This window comes from Alligator mississippiensis, chromosome 1, assembly GCF_030867095.1.
Source record: "Alligator mississippiensis isolate rAllMis1 chromosome 1, rAllMis1, whole genome shotgun sequence".
Classification (NCBI taxonomy): domain Eukaryota; kingdom Metazoa; phylum Chordata; order Crocodylia; family Alligatoridae; genus Alligator; species Alligator mississippiensis.
The window spans coordinates 364,065,726-364,089,627 of NC_081824.1; the positions used below are offsets into that span (position 1 = coordinate 364,065,726).

The window sequence follows — 23,902 nt, forward strand, 5'->3', positions numbered from 1 at the left end:
CACCCAAGGGAGTGTCTTACTTGCAGTTTTACTTCTGATGCTGCTGACCACTAATACTGACTCCATAGATAATGGATTTCAATAACCACCACCTACAGGTTAACACTTTGAGTACTATCCATGATACTGCTTTAATTAAGTTAATACATGAAGGTCACAGTTTGGTAGAAAGTTTTATTAAATTTGGCAGTGCTTACAATAATAAAAAAAAAAAAAAAAAAAAAAAAAATGTGCGCACTCATATGTACAGTAACTTTAAGATAAGTTTGCCTATAGATATAATCTAGTCTGCTTGTGGATTTGTGCAACATTTCAATTTATTTTTAAAATGAACTCAGTTTATTAGTTCCATTTCCTAGAAACATGTATATTTCTAGCATTTCTAACTGACAGTTTCACGACAGATATGAAATGGATGCCTCTGCCCATGCTGGGCACAGGATGGGTCTACCTGGCATATAAACAGACCACCCACTATAGCTAAGGGGAAATTTTTTGCAAGGTCTGAAGCATTTTGATGGTGGAAAAGATTAACGCTTCTATTTGTCTGAAGCTACTGGGTGTTCAATATTAATAGTTTGCTGAAATGTATAAACTGCTTTCTATTTTTAAAAAGAAGTAGGAAAAAACAAATCTCATTTTCTAATTAAACCTTTTAACAGCAGAAAACATGTTTTGTATCTCGGGAAAGCAAAGATTTGGATAAAGTATTTGAACAGAAATAACAAAATAAATGAAGACTGAAGTGACACCTTTCTAAAGGAAGCCTTTTTAAACCCCAAAATTCACTTACATTCCCTTAACATTGCATGTACAGAATATTCAGACTTCAAAAGCAAGAAGAAAAGACTTCTTTGTTAAAAATGGTAACTACTTTTACTTGCAGAAACATCAATTTGATTTTGTCCATTTTTTAAAAAATACACAACCTGACTGACACTATACAGAGTAATAATGAACCAGCATGGGAGCCATTTAATATACTTCTTGATTAACTCATTGCCTGTCCAGTTCTCATACAGACATGTGCTAACATGTCATAATCGTCATAATTCCCATCATCCCCACAGTTAACACACAAGCTCCTTGATTAGTGCACAACTCCCAGACGAGCCATTGCTAATGCTAAATAATTCCCTTCAGCCTCCTGCTACTATACCGCAGGCTCTCCAATTAAATATAATGTCTCTGATGAGCCATATTAATGTGGACAAATTCCTTCCAGGGAATCTAGCCTACCCATTTTCACCAAAGAAGGGGAGAACAGGGACTCAAGAAAGTAAAATACAAACAGAGGAAAAGCTATACATTTAAATTCTAGTCCATGCTACGATTTTGCAGTGTGCTTCAAGTAATAAAACCTTGGTGAGAAAATTGTGAATCTATGCTTACAATTATTTAAATGCTGTTCGAGTCTTATTATACAGTCCACCATAGATAATTTTCATTATTCATGAAGAAATTTAAGAGCTGGCATATTATTAATATCTACCTGGTGATAAATGAGTATGAATAAATTTTAAGACATTTTAATAATTTTAAAGCAACCACTAAAGACAGATAATGCTTTATGTAAGATAGATATAGCTAATTGTAATTAACTGATTGAAGTGTTATCTAATCGCACATTACATATGATTAATTCCTCCCTCCATGTTAAGTCTATCACACTGTAGCCACCACAAAATGAATTAAAAGATCTAATAAATTACATTCAGCTGGTTTTGTAACACCAGTATCATGCAAAACATTATGATAGGTGTACATACACAATGAACATTTTAGCTTATAAAAATATTCCAATAATGAATTAATCATATATCCCATTTCATTTAAATTGCAGTAGCAAACCAGTATCCTTATGAAGTACCTGCTGTGACATTGCAGATGCAGGCTACAATAGACACTGCGACATTTTACGATATTTATGCAGATGCCATGTTCAAGCCATGCAAAATATTTAAAATTAGAAATGACTGAATGAGAGGTGGAGGGTGGGGAAAAGAAAAGAAAAGCAGGAGTTGCAGATGATCTTCAATATTTTTTCCATACAAACATCCATCACAACCAATAAACAGGATTCTTTTAATGCCATTTTACTAGAAATCACATATGTTAGACATACAGCAGTACCTAGATTTTATGAGGACAGTAAGACTTCTTTAATGCTACTTTTATCCAAAAAGCAGAGGACAAACAAATGCCATAAAAATAAAGTATACTGGTATGAAGTATCCTTGCTTTAGAACTTTACATACTGCTTGCAAGTAAATTAATAAAAATAAACATTTAGGGGACACAAGACATTCAAATAACCCCCATAAAATTTTGATAAGCTCTTCCCCAAGGCCCTTGCACCTCTATCTGCACTAATGCACTCTATCTTCATTTACCTGATCATTAGCTTCCAGTTTGTTCAGCTGGAAACCAACAAACACTAATTACTTTGACATCACAAAGTCATCTTTGTCCTCACCACCTCCCTAGACAGCAGGGAGAAATTATCAAGGGTAGGCACAATAATATCTTGATAAATGATGATTCACATCACCTAACTGTCAATCATCCAGGAGTGCTCATGCAAGATACCACTCAATCTCATTACTGAATCCTAAGGCTAAGAGTACAATACACACCAGGAGTCATATTTTAAACAGCAGGCCACCTGGGTAAGATGCAGCTATCAGCAGAGATGTTCATGAATTTTGTTGGCTTTTTGTTTTAACATGGTAAGTGTCATATAGTTATACATTTTAACATGTGTACATACATAGAAAGAAAAAACAACACACCTAAAAGAGGTGCAATTCATTTTTATGATGTTAAACAAGAACCAAATCCCAAACTTATTTTGTAAAGTCTCATTTATTTTAAATTAAAATTAATAATACTTGTTTAAAACTTTCAAAGTTCACTTTAAAACAATATAAAAATACTCAAATTCTGAAAGGCAGCTACAAAACTAGTTTTGAAGATTGCAGGCAGAGGAAGAGTGTGAATTCCCCAAGATAGAAAAGTAGACAAACCCTAATTCAGTGTTGCTGCCCAGTTTTTTCATCATGGCAGTTGAATAATTTTCAAAGAATCCATGCAAGTAGCCAAGTCAAGAGTCTGGCACGTACCCTTCCGTATTAGCAGGGATCTACCTAAACTGCACCAGAAGTGAACTGTACAGCAACTCCTTTAATCTTGCTCTTTTTACTGCCTCCCCCCCGCCGCCCCTCAATCCCGGCTGATTGACCAAGGGACTCTAGCAAGGCCGCCCCTCACTGTTAGTTTAGGGTCAGCCAGGAAGCAAAAACTGTGGTTTTAAATATGCTGCAGTTTTTGCCTCCCAGCCAATGAGCAGCAAGTGGCAGGATCACCAGGGCCCCAAAGCCAATCAGCGACATGAGACAAAAACCACAGAATATTTAAAACCATGTTTTTTGCATCCCAGCCAATCAGGTGTGAGCAGTGAGGCAGCCAGAGTCCCTTGGCCAAACAGCAGAAAGGGGGCACAAAGCGAAAAGAGCAAAATTAAAGGAGCCACTGCACAGCACACTTGTAGCACAATTTAGGTAGATCCCAACTTATTAGTAAATGAGATCGTAACAATGTTTCCTAAGTCAGACGTACCTGTCCAGAAACATCTGGCCCATCAGCTACCGCAAATCAGTTGTTCACCCTCCCCACATAATAATGTTTCATCCTTAAGAAAATGGCTAATGTCCAGGTAGATAACAGCTGGCGCTAGCAGTTTAAGCACTTTTCATGGAAGAACTCAGCACAGGAGGAACACTACTTTACTCCAAGTCTATAATGGTCACCAATTTACACTCCTGTCCCACATGTTGAATTATGTCAGCTATAAGCTCACCTGCACTTGGGCTTGAAATCCAGTAAAGTGAACCAATAAGAGTAAGGAAAGCATATAGAAAGACGAAAGAGCTTAGTGCATCAGATTTGCCACAGAGGTAAAGGCTCATCAGGTAAATGAGGGCTATGCAGGCAAAGGTCCACTTGGACAAAGTGGCATATGAGGTTGTTGTAAAAGTTTAATGTAAGGCTGGAGAACTGAAAATAAAAATCAAATCTCATGGATGTTTAAACAGGACTAACTGTAGTAATGCACTTTTCACAATCTGCGAATCTCCAGAGAGTGGTACACCTCATGTTGAATTGTATGATAAAACATAAGAAAATAAGATGACAATTTTAACGAGCGAAATGGCTCAGAGTAGGAGGGAACAAGACATCATCGCAGAGGTGAGTTTTAAACAATACAATGCCAATGGGAAGAAACAAGAAAAGAGATTTAAAAAAAAAAAAAAGAAAATAGCACACACACCACATGCAGCAAACAGAGTCTATCTGGCACAGAGTCCGGACCCAGTGCCACAGATGTGGTTGTAGAATTTCCCGAAATGGGAGCAGGGCTTCATACAAGCCTGCATCTGTTATTCACACATTCTCCTATGGTGTTATACAGAACAGCCCGCAACTTGCAAACTCTTCTTCAGCTAATGTGTCTCAAGGAAAACCCCAAAGGATATACTCTAAAACAGTTACGGGGGGGGGGGTTAACCTTTTTGATAGGTGTACCACAAACCAGCCCCACACCCTGCTTGGGTGCCACTCCCCATTCCCTGCCTGATTTGCTGCTCTGTTTTCTGCTCCCAGCCCTGCGCTCCCTGCCTGATTTGCTGCTTTACTTTCTTCTTCCTGACCAATCTGAAGCTCTACCGCCTGTACCCTCCCTGATCTGCTACATGCCACACAGAGAGGCTGCCTGTGTCACTTGTGGCACGTGTAACAGGTTGACCATCCTTGTTCTACAATACTGAGCGAGTCTAAGTTACATTGTTTTGACACAAGTGATACAGTAAAAGTTAAACAGCATTACAGAGGTACCGTTAAAGTATGGAAATAAATAGTTTTAGTGCCATTGTATTACACAATACCTGAAACTGGATTTCAGAATAAACTTGCATTTTTTTTTCCTTCAGTAAGAATTAAAATCATTGAGTTTTGCCCAAACTTTGTATTATGAGCCAAACCAGTTGTTGAGACCAGATGGATTCTAAATGAACCTATCTTTCCTCAGCTTGGAAAGTTTAAGTGGAAACAAGAATCATTTCAGAAAATCGGAAAACAAAAATAGGACTCTTGTCTCCAGATAAGGGCATCATTAAGGACATCCTCACTAGTCCGTGAATTCAATGCTTGCCCTTCCCAGGGCTACAGGACTATGAAAGAAGACAAAAAAAAGAAGAGAAAGGAAACCCCAAAAGCCACACTTTGCAAAACTGTTTTGTCTTCAGGAACAATAAAAAGGAACAAAGTGAAAATTTAAGGGGTACAAAAGAACCCACAGCCCAGCAAGTCATTCCAACCAGGTTTCAAAATGATAGCATTTCAAAGATGACAAAAAAAAAGTTAGTTACCTTTCCTTTTGGTTAAAAACAAAACAGAAGTCCTATTCATTAGATCCATAAAGTACCATTTGTTATTTTTAAGAGCTTATTATCAAAGTCCTTTTCAAAAAAGGCATGGTTATTTCTTCTGTATAAAGACCAACAGATAAGTTTCTTTTGGTGGGAAAATATTGGTGCAAAGAATAGAGGCATGCATGCTTGCCTATATAATGAACAAGGATTTAAAAAATCCCCAATTTTCGAATTAAAAAAAAAAAGTAACCCAAAAACCACATTTTTCCGTGATTAAAATGAAACGCCACACTCACATGCACATGGCCACCAGGCAGCCTAGCGAGCAGCTCCCCGCAGGTAGATCTGGCAGCAGGAGGGTTGGGATTGAAGCCCCCATAGCTGCCCAGCTGGGTCGGCATCTGGGGCTCTAATTACCATGCTCCAGCAGCATCATTCATGTCATGTATCAGCACATCCCCATGCTTAAAAATGGCAGTGGGGGCACTTGAACTAAAGCTCATCGAATGAGCTATAATTCAAGCACCCCCACCACATTTTTTAAGCATGGGGATGCTGATGCACAAGACACTGCAGCGTTTTAATTAGAGTGCCACCCTCCTGAAGCACATGTAAAAATGCCCAGTTAACCCATTTCTATTGCTACAGGATCATACAGGGTATGGACACACATTAGAGCCATTTTAAAGAGGCAGCACCTGTTACATTCTAACTTATGCACGGACAAGCTAGGAATTATGCAAATACAGCAAAACTCAAGAAAGGGAGGTAAGTAGATCCAGCAAACTACAGGCCCATCAGCCTGACCTCTATCCCAGGGAAGGTCTTAGAAAAGTTTATTAAAGAGGCCATCCTTAATGGACTGACCAACGCCAACATCCTGAGGGATAGCCAACATGTGTTTGTTGTGGGTAGGTCTTGCTTGACCAATCTCATTTCCTTCTACGACCAGGTGACCTATCACCTGAACAAGGGAGAAGAGATTGATGTCATATATCTTGACTTCAAAAAAGCTTTCGATCTAGTATCCCATGATAACCTCTTGGCAAAACTGGCCAACTGTGGCCTTGGGTCTGCCACGATCCGCTGGCTGGGAAATTCGCTCCGTGGTTGGACCCAGAGGGTGGTAATTGACAGAAGTCAATCGTCATGGTGCCCTGTGACCAGTGGGGTACCCCAAGGCTCTGTCCTTGGACCCATACTGTTCAACATCTTCATTAATGATGTAGACATTGGAGTAAGAAGTGGACTGGCCAAGTTCGCTGATGACACCAAACTCTGGGGCAAAGCATCCACACCTGAAGACAGGAGGGTGATCCAGACTGACCTTGACAGGCTCAGCAAATGGGCGGATGAGAACCTGATGGCGTTCAACACTGAAAAATGCAAGGTTCTCCACCTTGAGAGGAAAATCCTGCAGCATCCTTATAGGCTTGGCAGCGCTACGCTGGTTAGCACTACGGATGAAAGGGACTTGGGGGTCATCATTGACCACAAGATGAACATGAGCCTTCAATGTGATGCTGTAGCTAGTAAAGCGAGCAAAACGCTGGCTTGCATCCATAGATGCTTCACAGACAACTCCAAGAATGTCATTCTCCACTTGTACTCAGCCTTGTTGAGGCCACAGCTGGAGTACTGCATCCAGTTTTGGGTTCCACAATTCAAAAAGGATGTGGAGAAGCTTGAGAAAGTCCAGAGGAGAGCCACGTGCATGATCAGAGGTCAGGAAAGCAGACCTTACAATGACAGGCTGAGCTATGGGGCTCTTTAGCCTGGAAAAGCACAGGCTCAGGGGCGATCTGATGGCCACCTATAAGTTTATCAGGGGTGACCACCAGTTTCTGGAGGAACGTTTGTTCACCAAAACGCCCCAAGGCATGATGAGGTCGAACGGTTATAAACTACTGCAAGACCATTTTAGGCTGGACATAAGGCAGAATTTCTTTACTGTCCGAGCCCCCAAGGTCTGGAATAGCCTGCCATTGGAGGTGGTTCAAGCACCTACATTGAACACCTTCAAGAGCAAACTGGATGCTTATCTTGCTGGGATCCTATGACCCCAGATGACTTCCTGCCCCTCGGGCAGGGGGCTGGACTCGATGATCTTCCGAGGTCCCTTCCAGCCCTAATCTCTATGAAAATTCACATTTTTCCATGATTTAAATGAAACACTACAATAGGCAGACAGGCAGATATAGTGGTGTTTCATTTAAATCATGGAAAGTGTGGATTTGGGGTTACTCTTCTTTTTTTTTTTTTTTTTTAAATCGAAAACTGAGAGGTTTTTTTTAATCAGAGAAAACCAGAATCCTTGCTCATAAGACAAAGAAGTGGATAGAGAGACATTTCAAAGTTTAATTTTAATGTGATTTTATTTGCTTTTAAAAGAAAAGGAGGGCAAAGGTCACCTTTTACGAAGCCCGAGTAATCTGGTTGTGTGTAGGGAGAATTCCGAGAAGCATAATTTACATTCATATTAGGTACCATAAACCTTTACTGTTTAGTTCTCCAGGTACCTACTGTGATCCCTGTTTTATTTATGCCCTTCAGTTACTAGGCCCACATGAAAAGGAATGCTTAATTCCTCCCATATCTTTATATATTCCAGGCAGCCATGGACCCCTTCCCAGGGCACATATGGGATGACTAAACAGACATCCTGACATAGCTACCCTAGCAGGGCTGTCACTACCCCAACTCCCAGAATGGCTCCCATCTATATCTGAACAGACAGAACTATATAAATATATCTATATCTAGAGATGTGTGTGTATATATAGATATAAATAAAATCACGTGTTATTGCTATATTTACAATTTTAAAGCAATTGGAAGCCTATCAGTGCCTCAATCATTATAATAAAATAAATGCTAAACACCTATACATTTTGGCATTTGATTTTGGGTTTGTTTTTTATCCTGGAAAATCAAAGCTCCCCTGTCACCTTTGCACACCAGGACATGGGTCCAGCTGCAGCTGTCCTTCCCACTGCTTTATGGCACTGAGCAGCCCTGATATGCCAATGCCCTGCCCCTGCCTGTGCTGCTTCCCCTCACTCGAGCCATAACCCCCTAGCCCTGCCAGCGCCCTCACTCCCAACCCACGGCCCCCTGGCCCTGCTGGTGCCCCTCTTTCCCTAACCACAACCCCCCGGTCCCTGGGCCATGCTGGTACCTCCTGCTTCCAGTCGTTCTCCCCCCCACTACCCCAAGCAGCTCCTTGCAAGCTGAGAGGCTGCCAGCCTGCAAATGAAAACTTAGTTTCCTGCAGTTTTCTCCTTTAAAAGGGGAAAATCTGCGTTTTTCTGCAGCAAATGGAAAACTGGATCCCTGGTAACTGCCACCCTCTCATTATTTCCAGTTTTAAGAGTTACACATGCCAAGCAAATCTAGTTGTTCTCTGTATTGAACTTGAGCTCTATGACTCAGTGAAGAATGACTGAGGACCTGAAAGGATCCTTTAGTATAAAAAGGAGGCTACTTTTTATAGTTATGATTAAAGTGACTCAAGAAAAAAAAAAAAAAAGACATTCATTTTCTGGGACTAGCTACATTGCTACAACCACTGAAAGATGACACATTCTGCGACTTCACTGTGGCATTCAGCCCTGGACTATAGATTCATTTGGAATTTGTTCATTTGGCTGGTTGTACTTTATCATGTACATTAACAGCTTGCTATCTCTATCTCAACTGTAATTGTATTAATTTTTTTTTTGTTTGCTTGTTTTCTTGTTGCTTTTTTGGGGGAAGGAGGTATCTGCAAGAGGTTTTTGAAGGGGAAAGTGGGAGTTTATTATATTTTAAAAGCTAATTCAAGGTAATTTCTCATTCTCTATCAGTATACAGAACAGCTAGACAACAATAAATACTGGGTAAATACTGGGTTACAGCTAGAATAGATGGATGGATTAATATTAGCAACAGAAAGTCCCCAATGTTCAATTAACAAACATTACAGCATATGGGCATCTTAATCCCAGCAGACACACATTTCTGCACGAGCATATCATTGATACCATCTGAACATGGGTAGTCATACGTTAACACACACGCATGCACGCATGCATGCACGCACAAGGGCTTTAAGTCCCAATATAATCTCTTACTAAAAGTTCAAATAACCTCCATTTACCACAAGCTCCCAGAGCCATCAATTTAAATAGTGAACTACAAAGACCTAAAGTTTTCCTCCAATATTTACCAAATGGATATTTTACATATAAACGGATACATACTCAAATACATAGTAGGGCAGGACTCTCAATGACTAATAGGCAGGGATCCTGGTTCTCCAATTAAAAAAAAAAATCCCCAAGTTTCGGATATAAAAAAAGTAACCCAAAATCCACGTTTTTCTGTAATTAAAATAGCATTTCATTTTAAATCACAGAAAAACATGGATTTTGGGTTACTTCTTTATATCCAAAAATTGAGATTTTTTTTTTTTCATTTTTTTTTTAAATCAGAGAAAACCGGGATCCCTGTTAATAGGTAACGTTTTGCCCAGAGCCACATGGGTATGTTCTATAGCAGGGGTGGGCAATTATTCAGGCCCCAGAACCACATCGGGAGTTCTGATGAGTTGTCAAGGGCCTGGTCAGCACTCTCCTGCCCCCTACCCCCGCCCCTACCACAATAACTCACCAAAACTCCCTATGGAGGATGAGGCTGTGGGCAGGCAGGGAGCAGTGTCCAGAAGTGAGATGGATGAACAAGGCCAGGATCACAGGGCAGGGTTGCAAGGTATCCTCTACCCTGTGGCAGGGCATAGGAGGGGGGCTGCCCGACCACAAGATCCCAGGAGCAAGCCAGGAGGAAGGGAAGAGGAGTGGGGGAGGGAGCATGTGCAACAGAGCTTGCTCAGGCAGTGTGGTTCACTGTTGCCCCCATGGCGCTCCACATAGGCCCAAGCTTTGGATGCCCCCTCCCAGGACAGTCCATGCTGCATCCCAGCCTGTGCCTACTGGCCCAGCCCATGCACACATCTGGGGGGACTGCTCCCTCAGCTGCAGCCACCCAGGTACTGCTCCACTCTCCTCACCCTCCAGCAGCTCCTCCTCCTGCTGCACCACTCCAGGCTGGGATAAGCTTCTGCCAAGCTGCTCCTGCCACAGTGCGCAGAGCTCCAGCTCCAGCTCGCAAGGCTCTGGCTCCAACTCATGGCTGCCTTCCACCCACTCCAGGTGGATGGAAGGCAGCTGGAAGCTGGAGCCAGAGCCCCAGGTGCTGGAGCAGGAGCTGCGCAAATGAAGCTTCCTCCTGGCCCAGAGCAGGGCAGCAGGAAGAAGAGACAGCTCTGGAGGCGAGGGGAGCAGAGCAGTACCTGGACAGCTGCAGCCGCACTGGGAGCAGCCCCACCAGGGCCAGGCTGTGCCTTGGGCATGGGCTGAAGCATGGTATAGGCTGCCCCAGCTGGAGTTCAGCATCATGTGGAGTGTTACAGAGGCAGCCATGTGTCAGATCCTATCAATTGGTAGGTGCCCCCCACAGCCCAGTCCAATCAGTTGGCAGACTGGATCTGGTCCATGGGCCGTATTTTGGCCACACCTGTTCTATAGGATACCTGTGGCACCTCTTGCCTCATAGAGCCTTATTTCCTCAGAGACTTCAAGGACTATGTCACTTTTAACATTATACCAATTTTTCACTCAGGAGCAGCTGTCTACTTACAGTGCACAAAATTGGTTTGGAATAACAACTTTTAATAGTTAACAACATATTTTTACCAAAGAAGATAGTTTGGCATTTGCCTTAAACCTGCATAGACTTTTAGGTGCTACCTTTGGCCTTGAAACAGGCATGGGCAAGCTGGCCTTGTTTACCATGGATTGTAACTCTTTGATATATCTTTTAATCATAGTTTTTGGCAATGTAAGTTATTCAAGACTGTGGCAAAGCGTGGGAAAAGAAATATCCACATACCAGCTGTTTCACAAGTCTCCAGCCACAGAAATGTTTGGGACTAAGTGCCAAATGTGGAAATCATTTATATAGAGGAAAAGTTAAGATTGCTAACTTTATGATTCTAGTGCTGACACATGCCATCACAGGCAAGAAATCAGATACAAAGAAAATCTGTGAGCCCGGCCTGTCAATAAGAGAAGGACTGAAAGATTACCCATAATAGGCTGAGGAGAGAAACACTGAGAACATACAGAAATGCCAGTAGACAGGGCTAAGAAAACAGTTTGTTGAGCTTGTGCTCATGACATGAGGTGAACCACCAAGGATCATCCTATAACAGGACCTGTCATGCCAGATATCAATGGGCTGCATGCCAACATGTGACACTAATAATCTGTGTGATGGTGAGTTTGATATGTATGGACCTGAAAGAGCTTCCTCAGCTGTCACTTCTTTCTACATCCCCATATGAACAATTATCAAATGTTAACATCATGAGAGAATCCAGATCCCAGTGCCACACTGTGCTGATACAGGTGCAGGCACAATCTCTAAATTGTAAATAACAAGTGGGCAAGAACTTGCTGTAAATCAACTGTTCCTGTTGCATGTGCCTATGCTGATTCTGAGGTTAGTTTCGTCTCCCAACATAAGCACTATGTGCACATTTTTTCATAGGGTAGGGAAGAAAGCAGACATCACACTGGACGCAGGTCTTGAAAAGGCGTTCCTCAGGGAATACTACAGAGTACCATTACCAGTCAGTTCAAGAAGGGAATTTATGCAGTAGGGATGGAAAAGAAGAGATATACCCCCCTACTAAAAACCTCCCAAATCCACTGGTTGCAGACCCATGCCTTGCCAACAACATGTATCAATAGCTTAATACATCTGTGGCTGTCCCCTTGAGCCATTTGTAATGGTTTGGAGAGGCCTATTAGGTTTAAAGGCACCACCTTCAGCAAGCAGGGATTTACTTCATTAGCATTACTACAGACCATATTTGCCTGCTTCTCAGAGATGGCAGGATAAGCTACTTGAAAACCACACCTGTCACTCCAATCTATTAAATTTTTGGTACAATTGTTCTCACTCATTTCTTTATACAAGATAGTATAATTAGACCATAAAAAAAAAAACTACAGATAGTTCTAGGGCAGTTTACCTTAGAAATATACTTGCAAACAATTACCTGATTTCTCTCACAGTAATCAGAGTCATGGGTAGGTATGTGGGTAACTATCTTCCTAAACTAAAATTTTAATTCATACCCTAATATTGCCATGAGATACTACGCAATGAAAATGAGCACTTAGCAGAAGTAAACTACTGCTGCTCTGTCCTAGTGAAGCTGACACTACAATAATGGCCAAAGTCTCCCCCTTACAAAAATGAAGTAGGATTAAAGTGAGAACAATCTTGTAATGATTGAAGGTTTTTGCTAGAAAAGAATAGTAAGAGAACATATTACATGGGAAGGCAAGAATGAAGGTTAAGTTTCCTAGACAACAGGAAAGGAGAAAGGACTATAGCAATAAAACATTAATTCTACTTCCTGTATGTCACACAAAAGAAAAGAGGGGGATAGGAAAAACTGTACAAATGTCTAATTGGAAAAATGAAGTGATGGGGGGGGGGTGCCTGAGGGAAAATAGGCAGTCAAACAAGCAAATGAAAAGGAAGTGTCATGATGAAGGGCTTTTTTTTTTTTTTTAAACATACATCTAGGAATAAGGTAGGATATTACCATACAAAGGACCAAGAAACAGATACCATCTTAAATATACGCTAACTGAGCAGCTAGCTAATGAGCCCACGTAGATAAGTCTTTCCAAGTGGAGACAAATACCGTATTTCCTTGAATCGAAGACAAGGTTATTCTCTCTTAATCAGCATGTGGGAAAGAATTCCACCTCTTGGATTCCTAGCATCTTGATAGGTCCAGGCAGTGGCTCAGCTCTGACTTTGGCCCCAGGATGAAGGAGAAGCTGAGCCACTGCCTGTCCCAAACTGGAACAGCTTGTTTGGATAGGGAGGGAGGAGAAAGAAAAAAAAAAAAGACACCAAACAAATCTGCAGCCTGCCCCCTGTCCCATCCCCACCTCCTGTGCCTGCCTCCCCACCCCCTGCTCTTCTCCCCCCAGCTATCCTCTTTCTCCTTCTGCTCCTGGAACAGGGGAAGAAAGGACACGGTCCAGCAAAAATGAACAAGATAAACATCCATTTGAAAGAGGGAGAATGGGAAGGAAAAGGAAAATAGTATGCCACTGAATAGATCTGTCATTTGTCCAAAACTTCTCCAAAAAAAAAAAAAAACCACACAACTAACCCTACTAAAAAGCATTCAGTCCTAACCATTGCCAGTTATTAACCATTTTCTTAGTGAAAGAACTGGTGACAATTACTTTTAACTAAAAGCAAATATTTACCTGAAAATAATCAAGAAACAAGAGCTTTGATAGCAGAAGGTAGTGTTTGTATAACCCTGCTTAACCATAGCAAAATATGTATAACTTATGTCTCTTAAGGTAACTCTGAGTATTCTTTCCCAACATATTCTCAATAACATGCACGTTTGAAAGTTTGGAAACTACTTGTTCTTGGTCTTTACTGTGTGGGAGTAAATGTGCTAATGTAACAGGCAAGGTGGGTTAGATCTTTGTGTCCACTGGCACAACCTTTCAAAACCTGTGAAATTTGAAGGCACAAAGCAAGTGTCACTTAAAAGCCAGCACTCGCTGGGAGATATGCAATGATATATCCAGTGTGGTGGGCCTCAGTTCTAGGGCAGAAACAGTACGAGTAGGAAAGACTCCAGACAGCAGGTACTCCTTGGATAGCACTGAAGTTAACCATCAAGGACATCTGTGCACGTACCCGCTATCTGCTGACATGTTCCAATTAGAGTGTGTCAGAGGAGACTTGATTAAATAGAGTCTGGCGGACCATTCCAGTGTTCCAGCAGCCTCAGCATCACGTATATTCAGTGTCCCCACATTTCAAAATGGCAGCCAGGGTGCTTTAACTAAAGCTCATTGAACAAGCTTTAAGGCACCTCACTGCAATTTTGAACTGTGGGATGCTGAATATATAAGACGATATGGACATTTTAATTAAAGCTCCTGAGAGCTGCTCCAATTAAAATGCTCCCCCTCACTCAGGAGACACGTAAAGACGTCCCAAGTTTCCAGAGGGTAAGTGTTTGTAAGCGCAAGCCCCTGTGGTGATTTAGATACAAATCTGTTACCCACTTTTAAGACAGCTGAAATCACTGAGCCTGCTGTTCAGCAGGTCACACAGTCTAAGAGAGCTGCAGTTGCATAGGCAGCCCAAACAAAAGTAGTAATGGGACCCTAGAGGGTGGACCCCAAACAACAGAACAAAAAAAGTGATCCCTGATGGAGAAGCAATCCCCAGCAGTGGAGCAGCTGCAACACTGCAATGGTTTTGGAGTTCCACTGGACCACTGAATGGTTGGGGTAATTCAGATACTCTTGGGACATCCCAAGAAAATAAACTGCCTCAGGGTGGAGATGTGCTTCCACGCGTTTTATATTTGTCTTCCATGTTCCTATTTGGTGGAAGCACAGACTGGCAGTTGAAAATGCAGAGGAAAAGAAAGCAACTTTTTACTAATTTGAGGGCAAAAAAATTGGGGTTTTTTAATTAAAAAAAATATATATATTATAATTTGTTTTGCCCCTCAAATTAGTAAAAAAGTTAAATATACATATAAATGAATGAATAAATAAAATTAATAAATAAAAATGCAAAGGACATTCTTCAACACATTCATATATTATGCAGGAAGGAACCTGTTATTTTATGAAATATGTGTTAAGACTTCCATTGTTACAGAAATGGGAAAGAGGGGGGGAGAGGACATGAATTTAAGACAACCATCCAATAATTAAAATTCTATATCTGGAAAATTATAACAAATTTATAAATTTTCCATATATAGAACGTAATTATTGGGGCGGGTTGTCATAAATACAGGGTTGTCTTAGATTTGAGTAAACACAGTATTTTCCAAACTGTCACAAGCAAAAGCAATTTTGGTGTCTTATCCAAGTTCTATGTGGTCATTTCTCTATACCAGGAGTCAGCAACCTACAGCCAGTGGGTCAGATCCAGTCAGCAGAGCTTGGGGCTTTAGCTGTAATTGGAAGCAGGGACATTGCCTACACTATACCATGCACAGCCGAGCAACAATGAGCTTCATCTACCGGGTGGCAGAGAGAAGCAGCAGCAGCAGCAAGGAAAAAGGGCAGCAGCAGCTGGGTCCAAAGCAGGCCAGTGCTAGGACCCAAAAAAGCCATTCCTACCCAAAGCTGGAAAACACTGCCAACTATTACTCTGCACCATAAAGCCACCACAGAGCATAGAACAATACATTATATTACATTACATCTAAGCTTCCCCTACAAAGTCAAATACTAATTTCTTGAACATGAGCACCAAATCCTATCCTTTCAGAAAACACATGCCAATGAAACATCTTACAGTAAGCAGTTGGATAAACTTTCTAATTTGAATAATGTCATGAATGTTATGAAAGATGAGGCTAAGCATTATATGAGAAGACCTGAGATTTGCTGAAATCCAGGTACGCTGTTTGCCCCTGAATATTTATCCAAGGGATAAATAAAGCAGGAGAAGTAAGTAGCAAAACCTTGAACGCTACCGGTATTAGCACTACTTCCAGATAAGAAATACCCCAATGCATTCAACATTTTTCCAGTAAGTAACTCAAGTCATGCTTCATTGATATCTTGCTGTTCACTCCACTTCCATTCAGTGACAAAGTGTTACAACATACATGCTAAGTCAGTTTTAGCCAACAAATAATCATCTTCTGCACAGGCAATAGACTACAGGAGTTCACCTCTTCATACAGAGTAACATATGCAAGCTTAATATATAGTGTCAAGTGGGTAGTCATTTTTTTTTAAACCCACCTGAAAGGCCAGGAGCCATTAACGAATTAAGCTAATTCAGATTCTTCTGCTTGATGTTATTTTAGATTTTGTGGAACTGTACTAAAATGACTTCAGCAAAGGCAATGCAAAGCATTAGGTGATACAAGATAGCTCTGAGGAATGGGTCAATGTAATTATTAAATCAGAACTGCTGTTTCAAAAAGCTGCTTGGATAAAATATTAGCTACAGGCAGCTCCTTGCTTGACATGCTCCTGTCTTGGGACCCATCTGATGCCTTTGTTTTTCCCCAAACAGGGAGCCAGCTTCACATGCACAGTATAGGTAGGGTGACCATACATCTGGGTTTGGCCAGGACACTCCCAGATTCTGCAGTCCAGTCCCAGACTACTGGTCAAAAGTCCCAGGCTGGAGTCTAGCGATGAGACAGAGTGGCACAGTGCGCCAGGCAGGAGGCCTTGTTCCTGTGCAGGAACAAGGCAGGCAGACTGGAGCAGGTACCATGCCACCCACACATGGCACACCTTGGCTCCTGCACAGCAGCAGCGGTGCCTACCTGTCCATCTGCCTGGAGCACCATGCCACTCCACCTCTCTGCCAGACTCTGGCCAGGGAATTTTGACCAACCAGCCAGGAATGGCCTGGGAATCTGGGAGTGTCCCAGCCAAACCAGGATGTATGGTTACCCTAAGTATATGTGCCTAGGCACTTTTCTCATGGCACCAGATTCCACTCCAAGAGTCAATCCCTGCAACTCTAGCAATAAAGTCTGTTTGTTTTCTGTTGTGTTGTTCCTGTTGGTTTGGTTTGTTGTTTTTTTTAAATATACAGAAACCTAGCTCAGTCCCATACTTCACTGTTGTATCCAAACCCAAAACTCTAGAATGCTCTCTTCCTGGATAAGCATTGGAATAAGTTTGTGACAACAAGATAATTTGCTTTGTAACAATTCAGTATGAAAAAACTGTACACATTTTAGAATAGACAGGTTTTACATTAGAAGGTGTTGGATTTTTTTTTTTTTTTTTTTTTTTTTTTTTTTTTTTACACGTCTAAAGTCCATTTACTACCAGCTCTCTGCATTGCTCTCTATACAAATATTGTCCTCTCAACAGTAAACCTTTAAGTGTCTAGCTTTGGTACACTTTTCGTTCAAAAAATAGTGGGCAGTTGATAAATATTTCTAGATTCCACTACATTTAAATTTTTTTCCTTATCAGTTTTAAAGACAACAGGAACCAATGATTTCAAAGCATTCTTTTAAATTGTAGGAAAAACTATCCCAGTGCATCTCTCAATACAAAATTTGTTTGCATGCATACACCCCCAAGGGATCTCTCTCTTCTTATATTTACATACACTTCAAAAAAAGGTTATGCTTGAAAATTTAGAAAAAGTTAAAAATATTTTTGAAAAGACACTCAGAAGTCAGCAACACTTTTCAGGACATGCAGTTTCTCCTGCTGCCCACTAGGGCTGTGTGAAATTTTAGCAACTGTTTCATTTTGGAAGCGTTTCAGGCCACTTCGGCACCCAAACCACCGAATTCAAATCGAAATGGAAGACTCAGAAACATCTCCAAAAAAAACCGAGGCATCTGAAACGTTTCAGAAATGTTTTAGAAAATTTCGGAGTTTCGGAGCTGGGCTGTACAGGGAAACAGCTGTACGGTGCTGCCCTGTCACGCAACTCAGCTCTGCAGGGAGCAGAAATCCATGCCGGGGGTCTCCCTGCCGCTGCTGCCCACCCCACAAAGCCCCACATCGCCGAGGCAGCACAGGGTGGGCAGCAGCGGTGAGGAGACCCCAGCACAGATCTCTGCTCCCTGCAGAGCCAAGTTGCATGGCAGGGACCAGCAGGTTTGCTCACTGCTCTGCACTGCTTCCCTGGCCTGCGACCCCGGTGTAACAGGGATCAGAGATCCACACAGGGGTCTCCTTGCCTGCATGGAGGGCAGCACCCTCCCCAAGACAAGTCACCCATGACCCCATCCTGTTCCCCACTGGGGCCCCAAGCCGCTACACCTAAGCCCTGCCTGGATGGGTAGGGCTCTGCAAAGCTTCCCTTGCAGCCCATTCGAAACAGATTCAGAGGAGATTCAGCTGAAATGAAACAGGACAGTGATCCAAAACACCGAAATGAATCACCGTCCTCCAAAAGAACCGAATTCAAAACCAAATCGAAACACAGCCGTTTCGCACAGCCCTACACCTACCACGTTCACAGAAGACAATCTTGCAACATTGAGGTATGTGAATACCATTTAATAGTTTTATGCTAATAAAAAGCACTTGTAAATTCTAAAGCCACAGCAGCATGGGCTCTCTAGGTTTTATTTTTGCTCAAGGAAAAGTATGTTCTAACAGGCAGTAAATATAAGCACTAAATTCACATGGAAAAAACTTAACATGAAAGATGTTTGTGTTTTAAAATACTTTGATATAAAAACAGACAATACCTGGAGTATCTTGACTTTGACAGACAAAAAACGGAATCACTGCATTAAGGTGTGATTAGTCATCTTTTACTCCAGAGCTCAAATAAGTTATATTACTTTCCCATGGGATTTTTCTAGTCATTTACAGTTTATTATGTTCTATGGTTATAGAGTCCCTGCTGTGTTAAAAAATGCCAAATAAAATTTTGATTTCATTCACTGCTTTATCGTATGCCTTTTTTTGTTCAGATCCAATTAGTGTCAGCCTGTTCTTCATTTATCATAAACTTTTAGCGAATTATGTTAGGTACTGCAGTAGTTCCTTAGCTTTTCCTTGCAACATTTTTTCCAGTGGTGCTATCATTACAATTGAGGAGGTACTTTCATCCCAAGCCTGTTTTCAGTCATTTGAGAAAGAAATTGAGGTTGCCCTCATCTGAAACATCTGGTTGCTCTCTACCCCCAAAAAAACAGTTTGAGATTTCTGTTTAATTAAAACTTCTGGCAGAACCCACTACTCTTCCCCCAGAGAGTAGCTATCCTGCTGTGAAGAAGATTCATTTAACCTGTTAAGACTTTAGAGATACCTACTTTGCATTCAAATAGCTCAAAGAACCTTATTTCCTGGCCTTATCCAAAAGAACTTTGTGGTTAAAGCATCAGCCAAGCATTTTAAGACCCTAAAGTGTGCATCATGACCTACTCTTCTATATATATTCAAATCCTTATAAGCAACATTACTCCGTGGCTACTCATTGCTATCTTGTCTTTGTTGCTATTAGAATTCCACTTAGTTTTTTGTTTGAAGAGGAAATAATTGTAGAAGCAGGATTTCTTTTTTCTCAGTTGCTTCATATTTTCAGCACATTCTCTAATACTTCCATCACCTTGGTGTGTATATAACTAATTCTATACCCTTTATATAAATAAAAATATTGGTTGAAAGTATCTTATTCTTCCCCTGACCCACCCCAAAAAATGGTGGGTGAAATAAAGTTGATCTTTTCTTGTTTTGTTTTTTTTTTTGTTTACCCTTTCAGAGTGAACTAATACTTGTAAATTGGGCTAAGCTGCTGACCTCTGTTCACTACCACAACACACCTACAGAATTTATTCCCATTCCCTAGTCCCTGGCCTCTAGGCCCAATTTAGTGTACATCAGAACTTTGGCAAGATGAACACATGTAATAGAACAGCAGACTATTCTCCACATCCACCCAATCTGCAACTTCCATTTCAAGATGCAGGTTGTGCTAGATAGCTTTCAACTCCTGCTCCAAATTACTGAGTATGTAATTTTATATAGTTGCATTTTGCCTCTTTTTTTTTTTAAGTAATGAAAAAGAAATTCATTTTAAACACCATTTCCCGCATCCCTCTCCCCAATTAGCCAGAATTAAATGCTGGTGGTGAGAATTAAATAATGGCTATCCACTTTCTTCTTCTTTCCTTTGTGATAAAATTTTCATCATCATTGGTAGCATGTCATATTTTACATATGCATTAGGAAAAAAAAACAAAAAAAACAACCTCTTTACTTCCTGTTGCTCTTCTTAATATCTGTGCTAGGAGCCCCTAATCCTGGCCTTCTCCAGGATGCTTAAATCCTCATCAGGAGCTGCTCCACTCCTTGGCTTCTTTCTATCTTAGCCTACAGGCTTTTGATGTTTCTTACCTGCATACAAGACTAATCCCCTTTTCCCGGCCTCTCTGCCCTTTCTAGCTAAGATTAGAGTCATTGATTGTGTCCAGGAACCTAGCAGCAACCAATTATAGTTTGGATAGCCTAGTGAAAAACACATGAACACGCACACTACTGAAATACACAGTTGTCTCAGAGAGGGGATATACCTATATTCCAGAATTACTAGCATGCTTATCATGGTAAACAAGGTTGCCTGGCAGTTGGATTCAGATAGCTGGGTTTTCTGAATTTCAAGAAAAAAAATCTTTCTAAATTAGCAGTACTTACAGCACTGGAATCAACATCACTGTGCACAGCAACTGTTTTAATGCCCATCTTCTTGCATGTTTTGATGACCTAATTAAAAGACAAACAGTTGCATTTAAAATAAAGACTTCAGATAAAGACCACAGATAAAAATGGAGGTGGTGGTAGAGGGGAAACTTAAAAACTTACCCTGCAAGCAATCTCTCCTCTGTTGGCAATGAGGAGTTTCTCAAAGGTCTGAAAGAAAAGACACAGATATGGGTTCTGAGACACAACCAAGTCAACATTTATTTTATTGACATGACCATGGTTTGGCCTATGTTGTGCACAGAACTTTCAAAAACTACTCTGCTACTAAGATAGTCCCTGAACTCATTACAGTCCCTTCTTCATTATTCAGACTGAAAGGGGGACTCAATCAGTTCATATGAGCTATGAAACTATGATCAAGTCTCCTGTATAAGTTTCTTCAACTCTGAGTTGGAGTCTTTTGCTTTACTGCCAGGCTTTGGACTCTTAGATTTTGCCTACATTTAGAAGTTTGTCACTCAACCTATGTCAGCACTGGTTAAGTGGCAGTACTCTTCCAGCATGTAAGCACTCTAACTTCTTATGTGATGTGGCTTATTTTAAATTCACATGCTAAAATAAGCTGTACTGATGGCTACACATTCATTAGTGTTTTTACTAGCATAATTATATCAACCAAACCCAAGAGACACCACACAAGTCCCTATCCAATACAGGCAGTTCAACAATTTACATATAGGCCAGCTTTAAATACCCTTTCCAAGTCTCAAACAAAAGATTTTAACTTTCTTTTCTCCCAGTGGCAAGCATGCCTGTAAAGGGCGCACACTGCACTACCACTGCTCCCGAGATAGTGTTACCAAAACAGGGGGCAAGGAGAAAGGGAGGAAAGGAAAGGAGGAAGAGGTACTAAAAAATACTAGGGTGAACACTGTTGCCCTAGGTGGAATCGGATTTCTCTGTTCCCCCAAACCAGAAAAACCAAAGATCCACTGCCATCTCTACAGTCACAGACATTCAGAAGTCATCAGTGTCCTCCCCTGCACACTCTTCCGCTCCCCATGAAAAAAAAAAAAAAAAATCAATTTAGGCATATCGTGACATAGCAGAGTAGGCTCATTTAAATAAATACATGCAGTTACAGCCAAAGAACCAGTTTAGTTTCACCATCCTGGAAATCCCATATTACCATCACACTTGAAACTAGGAAATAATAAACCATAAGAGAACAGTGAACCCCATCTCACCACCCCTTCTCCAAGTAAAAAAAAAAAAAATATTTGGCCTAGATGCCGAGCATTCAATGCAAATTCATCATCATTGAGAATGTGCAATAATGCTGCATCAAGCAAAGTGGTCAGCAGTCAGTAAGAACAAAGAGTTCAGGTATATCTAATAATAGCCAGGTCAACTAACTGCACCAGATTTTCAATTTCGTTCTAGGACTTCAGGATATCTATAGTTATTCCAGAGTTACCACCACAGGAACCACAGCTGACAACAAAAATCCAGGCGGAAAAAATCCACTTGTATAGAGTACCTTTAGGAATGACTCAGTGAAAGGGCATTAATGCAGTCTTGGGTTTAAAGCAGCAAAGTTAGGCAAGATAACTGTACATTGGGTTTATGTTTCTCATCTCAAATCCTGCCAAGCTGAGCTACACATTATCAGCTGTATGTATAGTTCAAGGTGAAGGGAGGCCAATTATAGTACACAAGTATGCGTACATGAGCATGAACACACAGGACTTAAATGATTCTAAAATCATGAGAAGTGCTAAACAGATACAATTTGTGCTAATGTCAATTATGAGTGAAAACATCCAGCGCTTTATTTTTGGTTGTGGTTTGGCTTTGTGCGTTTAGGGATCTGATCCAAAATCCAAACTAAGGCTTTCAGGAACCAATTTTTAGGCAGTTTCAGAAGTGTAGCCTTCTGTTCCAAAGTTTTCATATTGTGGAGTACTCCACATTATGAATAAACTTAACCCCCAGCCTGAATATTTAGTTGAATAAGAATAAACTGCTTCATCGTGCAAGATAAGACTCGCATCAAGTATCAAAACGTTAGAAAAATATTTGACATATTTTATTCTGCAATCAATACACTAAATAGGAAGATACTGGATTCTTGTTCCTGATGCTGAAACTCATCATCTTTGTGTCCAGAAAGAAAAAGTTACATACTCCTTTTAAGCAATATGTAATATTTCTCCTTAGCCCTGTCATTTAAAAACTTCTTAGCTAATTAGTTTAATATTATATCTGAGCATCATTATGTGCACCTGTGTAGATTATTATTAAAGTTTGAGCCCCTATCTCCCTTATATGTGGTTATGTGATCAACAACTAATGTGTGAATGGAAACTAAGCACCTAATTTCATGGACTTTGCTAGTGTAGCTCTATGAAAAGAACAAGGGGAAGGAAAGAGAAGGTCTCAGTTAAGAAACTACTTCAAGGCTTGTAATAAATATTTAAATTCACCAAAAATTAAGTCACTTTAAGATCTCATAGAAGTGTTAGAATGATGTTGTAGCTCTGATGGTCCAGAAATTATGTGAAAAGCAAGAATTTTTGTGGGTGATACCTTTTATTGAACCAGCTGCATTTTTGAATAGTCAGACAAGCTCTAAAAAAGTTCTTCTCCCTGCTTGAGAGGTAAGAGATTAGATTTTTAAAATGTCAATTAGGTCAAACTGCTAATGCAGAGTTCTTTCTACTGCCTTTTGTTCACCCTAACTTTAAGTGTATTAAGGAGCAGTCCCTACACTTCAGCTATTTTGAAATAGGCACCTAAAATTTTTTGGGACTACATGACATGAACAAGCTGCAACAATTCTGGTTATTGCACAAATATCCTGAAAAGGACTTGGGGTTTTTTTGTTTAAGCTTTGGCACTGAAGACAGACACACTGGAAAGCCTTACTTAACGTTACAATATATCCGAAATGTTTACAACTTACCTTCTCATTTGGATCATATATAGCTGAATACAATGAACGGGAAGTTATAAGGCACCATCTTGAATGAAGTATAACACACTGAAAGAAAGTATATAATATATTAAATTACAGCTATTTGTGAGTAGCTTAGTGTTCTTCCTCCCCCCCCGCCCCTTTCATTTCTTAATAAAGTTTCTCCTTTTCCACCCTCCAAGTCTGCAAGGTAAAAAACTTTACCTTATAACTGTAACCTTGGGGAA

The 23,902-nt window shown here is 40.7% G+C and overlaps 1 protein-coding gene across 1 annotated transcript in view; it reads right to left on the minus strand.

The window, feature by feature from the left end:
* PCCA (propionyl-CoA carboxylase subunit alpha) overlaps positions 1-23,902 on the minus strand; it is a 476,911-nt gene that overhangs the window by 434,540 nt on the left and 18,469 nt on the right. Inside the window, exons 2-4 of the mRNA XM_059721102.1 lie at positions 23,664-23,741; positions 20,858-20,905; positions 20,690-20,758 (exon numbers count right to left, since the gene is read on the minus strand). Of these exons, the coding sequence (XP_059577085.1) occupies positions 20,690-20,758; positions 20,858-20,905; positions 23,664-23,741 (195 nt within the window). The remainder of the gene's footprint in view (positions 1-20,689; positions 20,759-20,857; positions 20,906-23,663; positions 23,742-23,902) is intronic.